Source organism: Epinephelus lanceolatus, chromosome 13, assembly GCF_041903045.1.
Source record: "Epinephelus lanceolatus isolate andai-2023 chromosome 13, ASM4190304v1, whole genome shotgun sequence".
In the NCBI taxonomy this organism is placed as follows: domain Eukaryota; kingdom Metazoa; phylum Chordata; class Actinopteri; order Perciformes; family Serranidae; genus Epinephelus; species Epinephelus lanceolatus.
Window position 1 is genome coordinate 30,574,457 of NC_135746.1, and position 16,404 is coordinate 30,590,860.

General features: G+C 40.6%; 1 protein-coding gene across 1 annotated transcript; it reads left to right on the top strand.

The window, feature by feature from the left end:
- Positions 1–1,817: 1,817 nt before the first annotated feature.
- Positions 1,818–14,713, top strand: crip2l (cysteine-rich protein 2-like). The gene is made up of 8 exons (XM_033647993.2): positions 1,818–2,002; positions 7,894–7,988; positions 10,970–11,027; positions 11,112–11,240; positions 11,585–11,653; positions 11,785–11,879; positions 11,993–12,050; positions 14,125–14,713. Exons 1-8 carry the CDS (start codon positions 1,960–1,962, stop codon positions 14,187–14,189), a joined length of 612 nt encoding a protein of 203 aa, XP_033503884.1. The 5' UTR covers positions 1,818–1,959; the 3' UTR covers positions 14,190–14,713.
- The last annotated feature ends 1,691 nt before the right edge of the window (positions 14,714–16,404 follow it).

Genomic DNA, 16,404 nt, shown 5'->3' on the forward strand with positions numbered 1-16,404 from the left:
GTCGTGGTGAAGAGGGAGTTGAGCCGAAAGGTGAAGCTTTCGATTTACTGGTCCATCTATGTTCCAACCCTCACCTATGGTCATGAGCTCCGCGTAGTGACCGAAAGAATGAGATTGTGGATACAAGCAGCCAAAATTAGTTGCCTCTGTGGGATGACTGGGCTCAGAATTATATGTATACTTTATTTAACCAGGTCAAAGCCTCACTGAGATTAAAAATCTCTTTTTCAGAGTGACCTGACCAAGAGGGCAGCATAAAACGTTCTTACAAGTTACAACAAGGCAAAGAGACATTTACAACTGTCACACACAACAAATAAATAAAAACCACAGTATGCAATTAACATGGAATAAAAGGTTTAGGACAAGAGCAAATATGACGTGAGTACAGTTTCTAAAATGAATTAGGAACAGTCACATTGACTAACAGAGCTAATTTCCAGACCCTTTAAAATTGACTTAAACTCCCCCACAGTGATCGGCTCTGCCAGTCTCAGATCCTTCTGTAAATTACTCCAGGATGAAGGAGCAGCATATTTAAAAGCATTTTTGCCAAGTTCTGTTCTCACCCTTGGAACCAGCATTTGCAGAATATTATGATTATGATCAAGATGTTTCGTGGGTTCCTCCCATTAGAGGTGTTCTGGGCATGTCCAACTGGTAGGAGGCCCTGGGGCAGACCCAGAACATGCAGGAGGGATTACATATTTCGTCTGGCCTGGGAACACACCGGGTTCCCCCAGGAGGTGCTGGAAAGTGTCGCTGGGGAGAGGAACGCCTGTGGTGCTTTGACTGGCCTGTTGCCGTGACCCGGCCAAGACAAGTGGAGAAGATGGATGGATGGATGGATGGATGGATGGATGGACACTGATTGGCACACACAGCTGTCAATCGTGATGTCAACCCCCCTTTTTTTAGTATTAAATAACTAATTTAAAACAAACTTACCAGAAAAACAAACATCAGCGAGATAAGAATGACCTTAAATGATAGTTTCACTTTTGGGAAGTTGTCATGTTGTCCATCTTTATTATACAGTCTATGTCATAAACTCACAGAGAATTATCATACTTCGCTGTTCCCCTCAGCTCTGACTGTGCCGTTTTAGCATCTTTCAGTCCATGTCCATGTGTTTTGGTTTTGGTGCCCACAGCTTTTTCGGTGGTGTCTCCAGCCGCAGCACACAGCTGTTCTAGGTGTAAATAAATTATAAACCCAACCGAACAACGCCTGCACAACATCCTGCAGCAAACAGATACAGTTAGACGCAGGAGTGGACCAAACAGAGCTAAAGGAAGAGTGAATATTGGACTAACATTAATAAGGAAAATTAATCAAAATGTTAAAAGTAGGCCTGTAAAAGCAAAGCATTTATTATGTAATATTACTATTTATTTATTTTGTATTATGAGATCATCGTATGTTGCATAAAGATGAAGGCAGAATTTTAACTGGTTGAATTCTTGAGCTACTTTTTGCTGTGCATTTTATTATTTATTATTTATTAAAAAATTATGACAGCATTTTGCATGAAAAATCTACCAATCTCTATCTCAATATCTCTGATAGGAGATGAGAAATATTACCAATATAAACCACCTTTCACCACAATAAAGATTTAAAAAGATTAAAAAAACCAACAACAACTAAATATTGATGAAAAAATACATTTTTTTTTTTTTACATAAATGTACAATTTTATATTTCCTCTACTAGCCTGTCTGCAGTACATGATGACTGCATGATGTCATCCTAGGGGCGGGATTATGTAAATGAGACAGAGGAATCTATGGGAGGATGTGAGCGTCAATCTTTCACATCATCATCATCACCATCCCCATCATCCTGAGGTGTGTCTCCTGCCGCTGGAGCTGCAGACAGACGGCAGGCACACAGGCAGACGGTCAGAGCGCCGGTGCACCAACTGAAAACTACTCCATCCCTTTGTTCACACGGAACATGGCGTCAAAATGTCCAAAATGCGACAAGACGGTGTATTTCGGTAGGTGGATGTTTTCTGTGTAAGCGCCCAGCGTCGAGGTTATTGTCAGAGTCGAGGGCTTTGACTGCTAGTAGGAGTGTTAACCATCTGTGGGGTTTATTTTGAAAATATATTCTTTAAGTCTTATTATCTTATTCTTAATATTTGTTGATGCATGATGTTTGTTTACAGTGAGAATGTATTTATTATTTGCCATGCAGCTTCAGAGCTCATAGAAGATCTGAGGTGACGTGTACTCATTGACAAAAAAGGGGTTTCATTCTGTAAAATCGTTTTCTTATTATATTTTTTCATGAATATAATATAAGCCCATTTAAAAAGAAAATAATCAAGAAGCATCCAGGAATACTGCAGAAAATATATCTATCTTATAAGTCACTGCATCTTTTTAAAAGAAAATGTGCATGGTTTTTATTTCAGATGGGGCTTGGCAATATGGTTATGAATATTAGTATGGTGATAACACGTCATACTGAAGTATTCAGAATCACATGGTGAAAATGTATCCCATTGTGTCCTATTGATTTCTGTTGTTTGTTTCACATAAAATAGTATTCAGATTTCCCATTGCAAAACATTTAGATGAAATATAAATTAATATTAAGTAAGGATAAAACCCATATTCTAGTGTGTATAGTTTTGTTAAAGGAGCACTTCACCCACAAAAGGATCATTTGTAAATCAGTCACTCACCCTGTGATACGTTCGTGAAGAAAACTTTTTTCCTCCATTCCTCCATGGTGAACGAAGAATCCAAAAAACAGAACATTCTTGATAATTGGAGTGAAGGGGGTCCGTGTTCAACAACAGCAAAACTATGTCAAAACACCCATTTACAAACTCTCAAACAACTTATCCAGTATAAAACAAGTCTCATTTATCCAGTTGTGTGCTCAGTACCTCCAAAACACAAGCATTGCGCTAAAACCATAGTATTTAACACTTCAGCATTACCAGTCTCATGCACGGACGAGTAGCGCACCAAGCAACTCAATGGAATGCACTTTGCCATTCGCTCTGCTTGTATGCGGAAGTGTTTTAAATAGTAACGTGTCAGTGAAAATGCACATGTTTGGGAAGTACTGAGCAGACAACTGGATAAATGAGCCTTGGAAGTTGTGTGACAGTATGTAAACCGATGTTTTGACATAGTTTTGCTTTTTCTATTTTTGGATTCTTCATTCACTGTGGAGGAAAAATAGTTTTCTTTAGACTTCAACATAACATGGGATGAGTAAGTGCTACACAAACGGTCATTTTGGGTGTTAGTATTGCTAGTGTGTGTCACGATATAGTAAATAACAATAAAATAAGTCCTATGAAATAAATTCAGTATTGCCATAAAGCAGTCTTACTTATTCATTTGCAACATTATTCGCAAACTAAAGATATGAAAGTACAGCTACCATGATATAAGCGGTATGACAAAGTTAATGAAAACATATTATTGGATGGTATATACTGTCACATCACTCAACTCTATTATGCTTCATTTAGAGCTGAGACTGTGGACTATAAAAATGTAAATATGAGGATTTTATTATAATCAGTCTTATAGCGAAGACACCAGTACAACAGGGATGTGCCAGCATCAGATTTACGTGGCCAAATATATCACAGTAAACTGTTATATCAAAACATTCATCAAACCCTCATGAAACCCTACTATCAGAGCTGCAACACAGTACAATTACCCCACACCATGTTTGCCTTAATGCAAACTGGCTTCTCTAGCAGAAAGACTAGGTAATTTAGCACAGTAAGCCAGTATACTGTGGCCTGGTATGAAGTACAATACAGGCACACCTCTACGCTGCAATAGAAAATAAGGATAATAGTCATAAACTTTATTTATATAGCACTGTCTTAACAAGGTCGCAAAGTGCTTTACAGAAAAACAGAAGATAAAAACAAAAAGCAGAATAAAAACACAGTGATCATATAACACCAGGGGATAAAATAAAGTGAAATGGCAAAAGTGAAAAGATAAAAACCCAAGACACAAAGCCTCAAGACCCAACAGGAGTATTTTAGTTCTGCAGCAAAACATTACAGACATGCAGGAACCTGAATGTCACAGTGAAGTCCTGCCAGAGCAGCTAACATCCTGATCTAATAACCCTCCTACTGTAATTATCTGACGTCTGGTCTGCGCTGCCTCAGTTTGCCTCAGTTTCTCCTTTTTTAGCGGTTTGGATGTGAAATGAATGTGACAGTTTCTCTCAAAAATGTTTAAAAACGTCACAGATTGTGAGTCCCAGATTCAAACTGGTAACCACTGTGCTTTGACGCAGCCCAGACTGGGCTGTAAGTGGTTCATTATCTTTGGATAAGATTACAGGGAGCCATTAACAGTCCTTTCCTGTGTGCATGTGGTCATCAGCCTAAACTATGTTATCTGCCAGCCTATGACAAATCACCATCTTTACACTGAAGTCCACCTTTAAATGACCTGGCTTTTCCCAGACTGTTTGCGAGATCATTTTCGAGTTTTACATGAGAAAAAGGGGTGATATCATCTTTCTTGTCTGTCAGCTTCTTTTCATTTTGGAGCAACACCACATGGCATTGTAAATAATTTATTGATTGCTCATGGGTGACATGGATTGATTTTCTTTTTGTTCTTTCATCTTCCTTTCTCTGGAGAATGGCAGCGAAACCGCACCCTGCAGGTTCAACCAAACTGCTGTTCTCTCTTGTTCCCGCTTGAAGCTCTGCAGTAAATGTCAAAGAAATGTGTTTCCTCTGGCAGTGTAGTTGTTGTTTTGTGGCTGCGTGGGGAATTTATTGAGGTGGAGATGCATTTTATACATTTTAGCTCGGTCATTTGGTCTATTTTGAGATTTTAAGCTTCAGAGTTGTCAGTATCCATCAAGTCTTTTTCCACACAAATGTATCGTCAGCATGTCATTGAAACAAGGAATTTGTATGGAAGGAAAAAAGGGGGAAAAAACAAAAAAACAAACACACAAACCTAAAAGGAAATAAATAAATAAAACTAAGACAAGACAAGACAAGAAGGAGTAACACACACGACTGTGAGTATAAATGATAAGGGCACACTACTGTACACTTGTTTGGCACACATGTCCCCCGCCATCAATGCAAAGTACTTGCTTTGTGCCAAGGTGACTTACTGTCACATATCACAGTGACAGGCTGGCCAGCGAGTCTAAACAGGAAGTGTCATGTTGTATCAGGGCCGCAGTGTATCTGCTGAGATATTCTGGGACTGTTAGTGACCCTCCCTCTGTCCGTCCTTCTGTCCGTCGTGTAAGTACAAAACTATCAGCATCAAACTTTACTTGAGGTACCAAATGGAAGTACTCATCTTGCAGAAATGTCACATTTCAGATACATATTAGGCCATATTCATTCATTCATTTTCAGTAACCACTTAACCTGTTAGGGGTAGAAGTGAGGGCTGGAGCCTATCCCAGCTGATGTTGGGCGAGAGGCTGGGTACACCCTGGACAGGTCACCAGACTATCACAGGGCTGACACATAGAGACAGACAACCATTCACACTCACATTCACACCTACAGCCAATTTAGAGTCACCAATTAACCTGCATGTCTTTGGACTGTGGGAGGAAGCCGGAGTACCCGGAGATAACCCACGCTGACACAGGGAGAACATGCAAACTCCGCACAGAAGGGATCAGCCACCATGGTATCGAACCAGGAACCCTCTTGCTGTGAGGCGACAATGCTAACCACTGGACCACCGTGCAGAAATGTCCCATGGCAGATATACTATAGGCATATTTGACCATATCATATATTATAACTATTGATGCATTAATGTGTTCATCACTTCAATGCTGCGGCTGGTAAAGGTGGATCTAATTTTGATACAGTCTAACTTTATAATCTGCAGCTTGTAAAGCCATATTTTAACATATAATAATAATATATATATGTGTGTATATATATATATATATATATATATATATATGTATATATTTTTTTTTTAATATTTTGGCTTATAAACTGAAACTTGAAAGTAAAGATAAAGCTATCAAATTATTGACGTGGAGTAAAAAGGGCAATATTTGCCTCTGAATTGTAGTGGAGTGGAATTAAAAAGTAGTATTATAGCAGCAAACCATTTGCTATGTAAAGCTATGGTGGAGTAATGGCATCATGCTCCCTCTGTGTGTGTTGTAATACAGCTCCTCTGTGGTTTGTTGTGATTATCAGGTCTGGCTGCGCATGCATGTGCATGTGAATCCCACTGGCTAGCTCATTGCTGCCGCTTTGCACGGAGCCCATACAGCTGTAACCTCTGATATTGGGACGGCGTTGTTGTGAATCATAGGGCCCACCCTCTGCTTCCCCTTGGTTAACACTTGGTAGCCATTGTTTGGCACTGTTTATGGAGTTAGCACTGTTAGCTGCTAGCTGCCAGCTCAGCCACCTCCATGTTAAGAACCGTAAAAAGACAATTCCACCCCACACTCTGAGTCGTAACCTCGTTTTACACTGCCTCATCAAGATGGGAATTTCATGCTGTTACGCCACTTTGTGGTTCTGTATAAAAGGTATAATTTTAGAGTGGGGGGCAGAGTTATGTTTCCTTTAAGGCGGCATTGGAGGTAGTAACAGCAGGAGAGCTGGCAGGACAGGATCATGGGCAGCACGTGTTATGTGTTGTGTTATGCGTTACACGTCCAACCCACCACAGGAGATTTAAAAAGTAGTTGTTAGTGGCTAACTCAAAGGAGAAGAATAGCAGCCAAAAATGCCCATAAATTGGGAAAAAAATTAGTCTGGGTGCTCCTTACACTCTGAGCAGAGGACAAGATCAGCCGCCATATAATGGGGACCATAAATGATTGTTATTGCCATGTTAATGCCGTTGTTATTATTGATATAGTGCTGCCAGCGCTTACGATAAATGTCACACCAGAGGCCGATGCTGCTGTGTTACATGTCCTCTTTTGCATCCATGATGCCGGCATGCTGTCTAAAATCACACACTGGAGAAGTATAAGGCCGCTGTTGTTTGGTCCTGTGTAAAAATGCAAAGGGGGCACAGAGGAGGGACTTTGTAGCGGCCCTATAGCACGACCTCTGTTTAAAAAGGACTCTGATATGCTCTGAGTGTTGCATACAGCTCCTTTGAAGGAGTTGTATCAGTGAAACACTACCGATTTTATTCTGAAGACTTGGTTTTTGACTTATTTTGAAGACTTGATTTTTAGGTTAATCTAGAAATAGTTTTAGGATGGGATAAGGATCTGGCATGTAGCTTTCATCATGTTAAGGTTTGCATTAAAGCAGAAGTGTCATTAGAGTCAGAGGGATGGGGAAACTTCCAGTGGCTTTATAAAAAGTCTGAATTAATAAGACCCAGACATAAAAAGATGAATCTCTCTGTGTCACTCTACTGTCCTACTTGTCCCTAGTGGAAAGAATGTGCTTTAGGCTGATATAAACACCCGAGTCTCCCAGGTGTCTTCTATCTCTTTAATTAACTGCAGCAGTCCCCAGTATCATGGAACAAACTGCTCTGATATAATTTACAATACAGTTTTGTGTCAGAAACAAACAAGCTGTTGGACTGTACGTACTGATACTAGAGCTTTCCCCATCATGTCAAGTCCTCTAAATATGTAAGACCTGTGGCTGACTATAAAAAGGTTTATTCATGTGTTAATAAAGTCACATTTTAACTTGACCACCTTCATATCTGATATTAAATACAGCTTGTTTGATGCCATAGTGTAGATGGATTGCAAGAAGGGCTGCGTACCTGGTCCATTCATCTTATCTTGATCTTCCTAGACATTATGAAGGGGTTAACATCTCAGAAATGCCATAAATCTGGACATGTAATGCCTTCGTTTTATGACGCAGGCTCCTAATTGTTGTCTCTTCTTCTACAGCGGAGAAGGTGTCATCTTTAGGGAAAGACTGGCACAAGTTCTGTCTGAAATGTGAGCGCTGCAACAAGACGTTGAATCCAGGAGGCCACGCTGAGGTAAGAGGAAGTGAGAGGAAGTGTACAGGAGGAGGCGCCAAACTGGAGAATTGATGAGTATATTGTAAGATGATGCTTTACTCTAGAGCAATTTAAGAAGCGTGACAATAGAATATGTTTGAAGCTAATATGTTTTCCCACATTTTTGTGTCATCATAAAGGTGTAGTGACTCAGGATTGTCAATTTTAAGTGCTTTAATTCTACTTTAAAATAAACTTTTTTGACTGATGATGAAGTGGTGATGGAAAGATCATCTAAATAGTTAAACTACTTGCAGTTACAGGCTGTAGCTGTTTTAAATACACTTTATGTGACGAGATATTACTTTATCTGGCCTCTGACGAAACCTCAGCAGGAAGTTCAGGGTTTCATTGTGGTCAAACTTACATGGTCATTTTCTTACCACCTGAGACTTCTGCAAAAAAAGTCATCACAATGACTGTGCATGTCTGACCACGAAGCAACCACATGTTCTTCCTATTGAGGTTACATTCTCTGTGGTCAAAGGTCAAACAAGTGACTGACTTTGAAGATCTCTTCACACCGAGTGTATTCAGAACAGTTGTTTAAGGTTAACAGAAACAGTCTTAAACCTCCCGGACTGTTTGCAGACTCGTCCGGGCCTTGATAATTTTAAACATGTTTGATATGTAGCATTTAAAATCTGGTGATGATGGTTATGATTACATCAGTACGGAGCAGCTGATGGTGTTGCCAAGCAAGGGTAAACATTCTAGCCCTTGAAGCTAACATTAGCTAGCTTACTACTGATGACAGTTGCATGTTTGATTTGAGAGAGAAGAACGTCTGTGAAGTTTCTCCCTATATCATGCAACCTGATTTTGAAGAGGCAACAGATAGGATTTGTTTTTTTTTAGCTTGGCACCACCTAGCGTCAGTGGTGTTGCATCGCACTGTTGCAACAACCAAATTGACCGTGGGGATCAGAGATAATCAATAATATGACTCTATTAGACACTCTAAATAAAATGTAGGCTGTAAAGCCACCGGTATACCTCTATGTATATGTAGAATGAGAAGGTGTGTGGATAAATGAGTAAAGAGACCGAGCATCAATTATCAGATTTATCTGAAGAAAAAACAAATAGTAATGCAAATAATTATACCAGAATGCACAGTACCAGTACAAACAACTCACAGTAAATGATACCAATATGTACGGTATCAGTACAAACAACAGTAGACACAGTAGAATTATACCAATATGCACATGTAAACAGTCCAGATTCTAGAATAAACGTTACCGTATGGAAACGATGCGGCCGGTTGGAGCTCAAACTGAATAGGAAACAAAGCAGTGTTCACTTAGCTGGGCGTAACTTAGCTGGGCGATGTCCGTCGATAGCTGCCTCCGTGAGAAGAGAACAGAAGGAAGGGAGGGGGGTATCACTGTCCGAGGGATGGCAACGAGGATGTCAGCCGACCAACACTCGCTACCCGGTCCCTGGTTGCGGCGATTTGCGATGCTGGCCAGCTAGGAATTAACTAGCAGCCAGTACAGTACAGTACAGTCATTTCTCGTCTAGCTAACATTTAGCCGTGTTACTTACTGATCCATTAAAAAGAAAGCTAGCTGGACATTGGTGTTAAAGCCTCTTTGGTCACGGAACTCCCTCCATCTCTTGAACGCCTGACTGAGGTTTACTCTTGTTTTTTCTCTTCTTTTATCCCTCTCCTCTTTGCCTCCTCAGACAGAGGAGCTCGTTTTCTTTTGCTAGGCCGTTTTTCACTTGTCTCCAAACTTTGTCCATCTGCCATTGAGCTTGTGACTCAACTATGTCATGCCTAACTCCTCATAAGGACCAGCTCCAGTCCCTGATTGGCTGACCGACCAGTTTCACAATACATGACGCGTTTCATGCGGTAAAACAGATTTTTTTCCGCAAAATGCTGGCACTGTTGGCAGAAGCTTATTGCAAAGATTGCAGAGCCACTAAGTAACCTATGTAAACGCTGATAGTCAGATTTTACTGTGGCCACTACCCTGTGCAACCCACATTATTTTCATTATGATATATTTAGGAAAAGATGCTATCTGTTGCCTCTTTAAATCGGTTAGAATATAAAACTCCTGTAGTCAGAGTCGGCTTAAGACTGTAAAGATAACACATATGAATTTTGAAAATGTGCATAGCTTCTCTTTAATACCTTAGAAGCCTTTTCATGACTGTGATTGTTTCTGTGGCTTTCACAGTCTTTTAATAAGCTTTTAATGAGGAAGTAAAGTACTGTGACTCACAGCTGAGCTGACAACGGTGCTTTCAGTCGCCAGTGAGGCACTCTACTGCCTAAAGCAACTAATTTAGTCCGTGACAGCAGTGAATAAAAGATCTGTGAACACATCTAGCATGAGTGAAAAAAAAGAAAAGGATTGAAAAACATGGCTGAAACGCCTCCTGTGTGGATGACCCTTCACGGTCCAGACATCTGAATAAAGCCATTACAGAACATCGTCATAAAGGACGGCAACGTCTGAAAGACAAAGGGTCAGTAGTTTAGATGAAGCAAGCATTGTTGTTGATTATATCACTGAAAGGGGTCGTACATGGAAGTCAAGCTAATGGAAGACATTTTCCTGAAAAAGACACATTAGTCCTTGTTTGCTTGAAACAACACATAGTTATCAAAAAGAGCTCACTGTGTCATTTTCCAGGGAAATGCCTTTTAGAGAGAATAAAAAAAATGTAGCGAGGGTAAACAGACCACAGAAGGGAAGGGACTGATGCTCATATTTAGATCTCTAGTCATGCATTATGAATTGCTTTGAAAATAACAGAGCAGACAAGGCTTATAAACGTCTGTGAACAAGTCTTGGTTCATTTGTTATCTGGTGTTATGTGAATCCAAACAGACTGAATACAAAAATGTGTTAAACTAAACTGTTCCACTTTGGTTCAGAGCAGTGAGAAACTGGAAGTGGCTGCCTCTGCTTACTGTCCCTTCGTCTTGTGTTTTACAGCATGATGGGACGCCTTATTGCCACAAGCCCTGCTACGCTGCCCTCTTCGGTCCAAAAGGTGCAGTTTGTTCTTGTTTACACTAAAAAAAGAACATTTGGGTCGTTTGCAGGTTCATAAATTTAATGTTTGCATGCGTTTTAGGAGTGAACATCGGAGGAGCTGGTTCCTACGTGTACGACGCTCCTGTCAACGAAGCCCCTGCTGCCGTCTCCATGGAAACAAATGCCAAACCAGAGGAGAGAAAAGCCCCCGCACGGGGACCAGTGAAGGGTGAGAAATATGTGGAGCAAAAATAGAAAACTGTCATATGCTGGGAAGGGAAATTAAACGTCTGCTCAAACAGTATCCTCTCTGCTGGTTTGAGGTGTAGTTTAGATCACTTATGTTGCAAAGATGATTAACATATGGAGATATGGGGGTCAGATTTTAGTGAATAACATGAAATCACACTGAAAAAGAAACTAGTGAAGGGATGATGAAGATAAAAGCTGTTTCAGTCAAAGTGAAAATTTGAAGATGTGTGACAAACAGCGAGATAAAAATAGCTACAGGGGGATAACAGAGATTGCAGGTGTTGGGGGGAAAAATATTCCAATTCAGTGTGTCTTTTTCAGCTGCAAGCTTCTCATCTTTCTCTGGAGGACCCAACATTTGCCCCAGATGCAACAAGACGGTTTATTTCGGTAAGCAGATTGTCTCCATATCTGTGTTTGCATGTACTATATGAGTGTTGGAATGTGTCCATGTGACTAAGGTGGCTGGTTTCCATAGTGACTATCTCCATGGTGGTATGTGTGTGTGCATGTGTGTGCAGCTGAAAAGGTGTCCTCTCTCGGGAAGAACTGGCACCGGCCCTGTCTGCGCTGTGAGAGATGCAGTAAGACTCTGGCTCCTGGGAGCCACGCGGAGGTGAGGGACTCAACTCACACTCACACTGCTGGATGTTTCCTGATGTTTCCGATGGTTTTTCATCATATAAAAATGGGTCCTCATACGGAAGAATTCTTTTCTTTCTGTTGCAGCATGATGGACAGCCGTACTGCCACAAACCGTGCTACGCTGTGCTGTTTGGGCCCAAAGGTATGAACTCAGAAACACTGGGCAGCAGCAGAGTGGTGGGCTGATGCTTAAAGAGAAAACAATCACAGTGTCCCCTAACAACTGTCTGCAGAGGTTCATTTTAGATCTACAAATATTCATCAGAAGCAGCCGTATTGTTGACTCAAACCTTGGTGGGTGACGCCGAAGTTTTTGTGGCCTTAAAGTGTCAGAAGCTCAGTTAAAAACACAAGAGGTACATGAGGAGAGAAAGAAACTGTTATTGTGACCTTAGTGCTCTCCCTGATTCTATAACTGAACCTGTATAATCCTGTATAGCCATTCCAAGTTAACAAGGTCATTAGTCGCTTTACACTCCATAAAACTGTGGCTCTTTTTTTAGGAGGAAAAGAAGTGATGCAGTCTCTATAGTGAGAATTTGAAAATAAGAATTGTTGTTTTTCTGTTGCCTTAGAATGAGCCGTTTATATATCTACATACAGAGTGGGTCCGTCTTCTCTGGGGTCTGACATGTTGTTTCTACAGTAGCCATGAATGGACCACAGTAGTGCAAGCTTGGCACATGAGGGAAGTTTTAGTTGGTTGCAATTTGCCACCTCACCACTTGATGCCACTATTATGTTACCCAGTCAGGCTCAGGGGTAACAGTAGCCCCTTTTACACTGCCAGATTTTCCACGAGTGTTGGGCCGTTTTGCCAGCAACCTGCGAGCATTTAGACACACAGAGCTGGATTGGCGAGTTGATCCAAGGTGCCCAATTTAACGCCTCGTAGTGTAGTCATATTGGCGGAACCCTTTTAGTTTAAACAGACCGAGGCGGCCTTCCGCAACGAGAAGGGCTGTTGATGACTTGTGGGAGGAGCTGTTGATGATGCCGCATGTGCGAGCCACTGGCGGTGGATAAACAGGAAACAGCTGATAGCAGGAATTAGCGAGCAGCTAATAGCAAGAGGGAAACACAAACCTGACAGACACTGTAAAGATGAACAACTGGGGAGACAAGGAATTGCGCGCCCTCCTTGTCCTCGCAAACGAAGAGGCCATTAACCATCAGATGACGGGTAAAGAACGGGCCGACTTACGAGAGAATTGCCGAAGGACTGACCAGTCGCTATTTACGTCACACGCTGAGCTACACGTTTTGTTACTTGCTCACGCCCCCCATTGCCCCAAAAAAGGCACATTCTGTATAAACAAAATAGGTAGGTGGCATTTTGCTGCACTCCCCCATTTTGTTTTTATACTGCCAATGCTGAAAGAAGACTGATTGGGCTTTCCTGCAAATTTGCACAATTCCTATCTAAAAAGGGCTAATAAGTGAAACAAGGGGTGGGGAAGGACAAAGAAAAGCAGAAATGGATGTTTAAAGAAAAGTTAGGGATTATTTACAAAAAAACAAAGAAATAAAGGTGTACAAAAAGTCAAAGAAAGTGATTCTACATTAGCGATTAGCAGTTAAATGATTTTAAATTAATGACTCAACCAAAGGTTTCCACATCCTCCCCCCAAATGGGAGTGACAATCACCGACTCTGGTACAGAGTATTGTAAAACTGCAACTACCACACAGCACCTAAGATGCCAAATTATCCCCCTAGCTCTGACTGTTAATTTCTCCAGGCTTTTAAACCTACATGTCCTTGATGAGTGATTAGACAGCAGTGTACCCAACCACTCGTCACAGCAAGCAGGGGGGAGGGCAGAACCTATGGTGGGACACAAAAGAGAAGCACAGGAAACAGAAAAGAAGGGCACACCCATCCCTCACCAGTAACACCTGCACACTAGACCTTCACTATTATTTTAATACGATCTGTCTCTTGCTCTTACGCCGCCCAAACAAAGCCACAAAGCCCCTCCTTAAATATAACTAGGCTTCCTCTGCAGCTCAACAGCAGTCATATTGTTAATTAGGCTTTCCTGTGCTATTTCAGCTGTAGAAGTTAGTGTCAATGAAAACTGCTCACAACTTTTTAAATGTATTATAACACTGGCAGACATACAGAGAATTAAACATATCTGCATGGCTGGTTAGTTTCATGTAGAAATGATATTTTGGTGAACTGACCCTTTAAATGTACTTGCCCTCTCTCAGGTGTAAACACCGGAGGTGTCGGCAGCTACATCTATGACGAGCCTGAAGCTGAGGCACAGCCCTGAGCCCTGACGCCGCCTCCAACCCCCTCCAGGACCCTCAATGTCTCTGATTTGCCTTCTACAGTCATGGTGACAGATGATATGTACTACGATCACAGGGATGGATATTTAGATGTTTCTGTTGTATTTGTATATTGTTTATATATCTATTTTTTGTACCAATACAAACCTTTAACATGTCCTCCCTTGTGAGTTTCAGATTTGCCTTTAAGTTTCTCGGTTCTCTTTGCCAAATAATTATTATGTAGTGGATTAAAGCGCCTGCGTCACTCATGATTAATAGTTTTTCAGACTTTTGTGCACTTACAAGACGTACTGTACGAAACGTACCCGTCCACCTGTTTATTGACAGTGTTTGTTGAACAGGTTCATCCTGGTTCTAAAAAGAGGGATGAATGTAGATGTAGCTGTACGCACAGAGATGTGAATTTCAATGAATGTCATGAAGGTCAGTTTGGGGTCTGTTGGGATCAAAAGGTTTTCATTTGTGCATCACATTTTCTACAGTAAACCTGTGTGATACCAAAGCTGTGTTCAGTGTCTGTGGATATTTTTTCATTTATTACAAATAAGCAACAATATTTACAAGGTATACTTTAGCAAAGGAAGGCTGAGTTCAGTTATGTGGAGCTTTTATAAAGCCAAAAATCTGTTGAGCTGCAACTAATAATTGTTTATCAATACTGATTCATCTGTCTTTTTTAAATTAAGATATTTATAGTTTAGAAAATAGTCAAAAGTCCAATCCAAGATCCCAAATTATTCCATTTACAATAATTTAAACAGACACAAGCAACAAACCCTTACAATGGAGGAGCTGGAGACAACAAATGTTTGGTACATTTGATTAATAAATTAGGTTATTTCTAAACTGTCAAAGACATTATAGGAGAGCTGCTGAAACCATGTCTCCTTATAAAGTATTCATACATAGCATATAGAGGCAATAATAAATATTAATAAAATTGTTTTGAGCACATGAATTGAAAATTACCTCCAGTGACCTGAGAAGTCTAGGGGATTTAAAGCATCTAAACATGTCTAGCATTCACATACAGAGCGTATAGTGCCTCTCATAAACAGATAAGAGAGCCTTAAAAGAGCCTTAAAAACCAAGATGTTTACTACTATATTTCTTCATTTAAAGTGCAGAGTGAACAGCAGGGACCTATGTCTGGTTTTCCAGTTCTATGTACAGTATTTCAGCTCTCTATTTTTCCCTCTCATCTCGTGCTCCGCCTCATAAGTGCCAGCCAATTAGAAGATAAAACGTCACCAACAGGATGCAGCCTGAAACGCCCCTTACTGGAAACAGTATCCCCGGAAGTGGCGCTTTGCTGTCCAGCTAGACAGAGTACTATCCGGAAGTTGGAGGAATCTGTCTACAAAATAATAGTATAAAATGTGACAACCACTCTATCAGTATGCTGCTGTAACCAGAGATGGACAGTATGCTAACATAATGAAGACTTATACTTTATGAGTCTGCTGCATTTTATATTGTGCTCTTTAATCCACTAAATTTATCTGACAGCTTTGCAAATACATACAATCATTTCATCAGCTTTTAAAACATGACACATAATCACAGATGAAATTGCCTCACAGTGCCAGCTACCAAATGATTGTTTTCATTGTCAGTTAATCTGTCGATTATTTTCTTAAAAATAGTTTACTTGTTTGGTACAACAAATGTCCGAAAATGTCCAAAAACAAAAAAAAAAATGTTGATCAGTGTTTCCCAAAGCCCCATAGTCTTGTAGTGTCCACAACCTAAAGATATTAATTTTACTGTCATAGAGGAGTAAAGAAGCTAAAAAATATTACCTTAAGTCAGTTGTATTTTTTTATGCATCTATGCTGACAGTAGCCATGTTTGGAGGCATTATGTTTGTTTGAGTTGTCCGACCATCCCATTCTCATGAACGTGATATCTCAAGGACATTTTAAAGGAATTTCTTCAAATTTGGGACAAAGGTCCACTTGGCCTCAAGGACAAACTGATTACATTTTGGTGGTTAGAGGTCAAGGTCACTGTGACCTTGCATTACACCACTACAGTGGTGTAGTGGTAGTTGATGAGGTGGGTATACTACTAGGTAGATAGGTAGGTTACCGATGAGGAAATAGCCATACTCTCCTATTACAATGGCTTTTTAGCTGATAGGTGGGTAAACTGTAACTGGATAGAAAAAGAAGTGGGTATACCCCGTATACC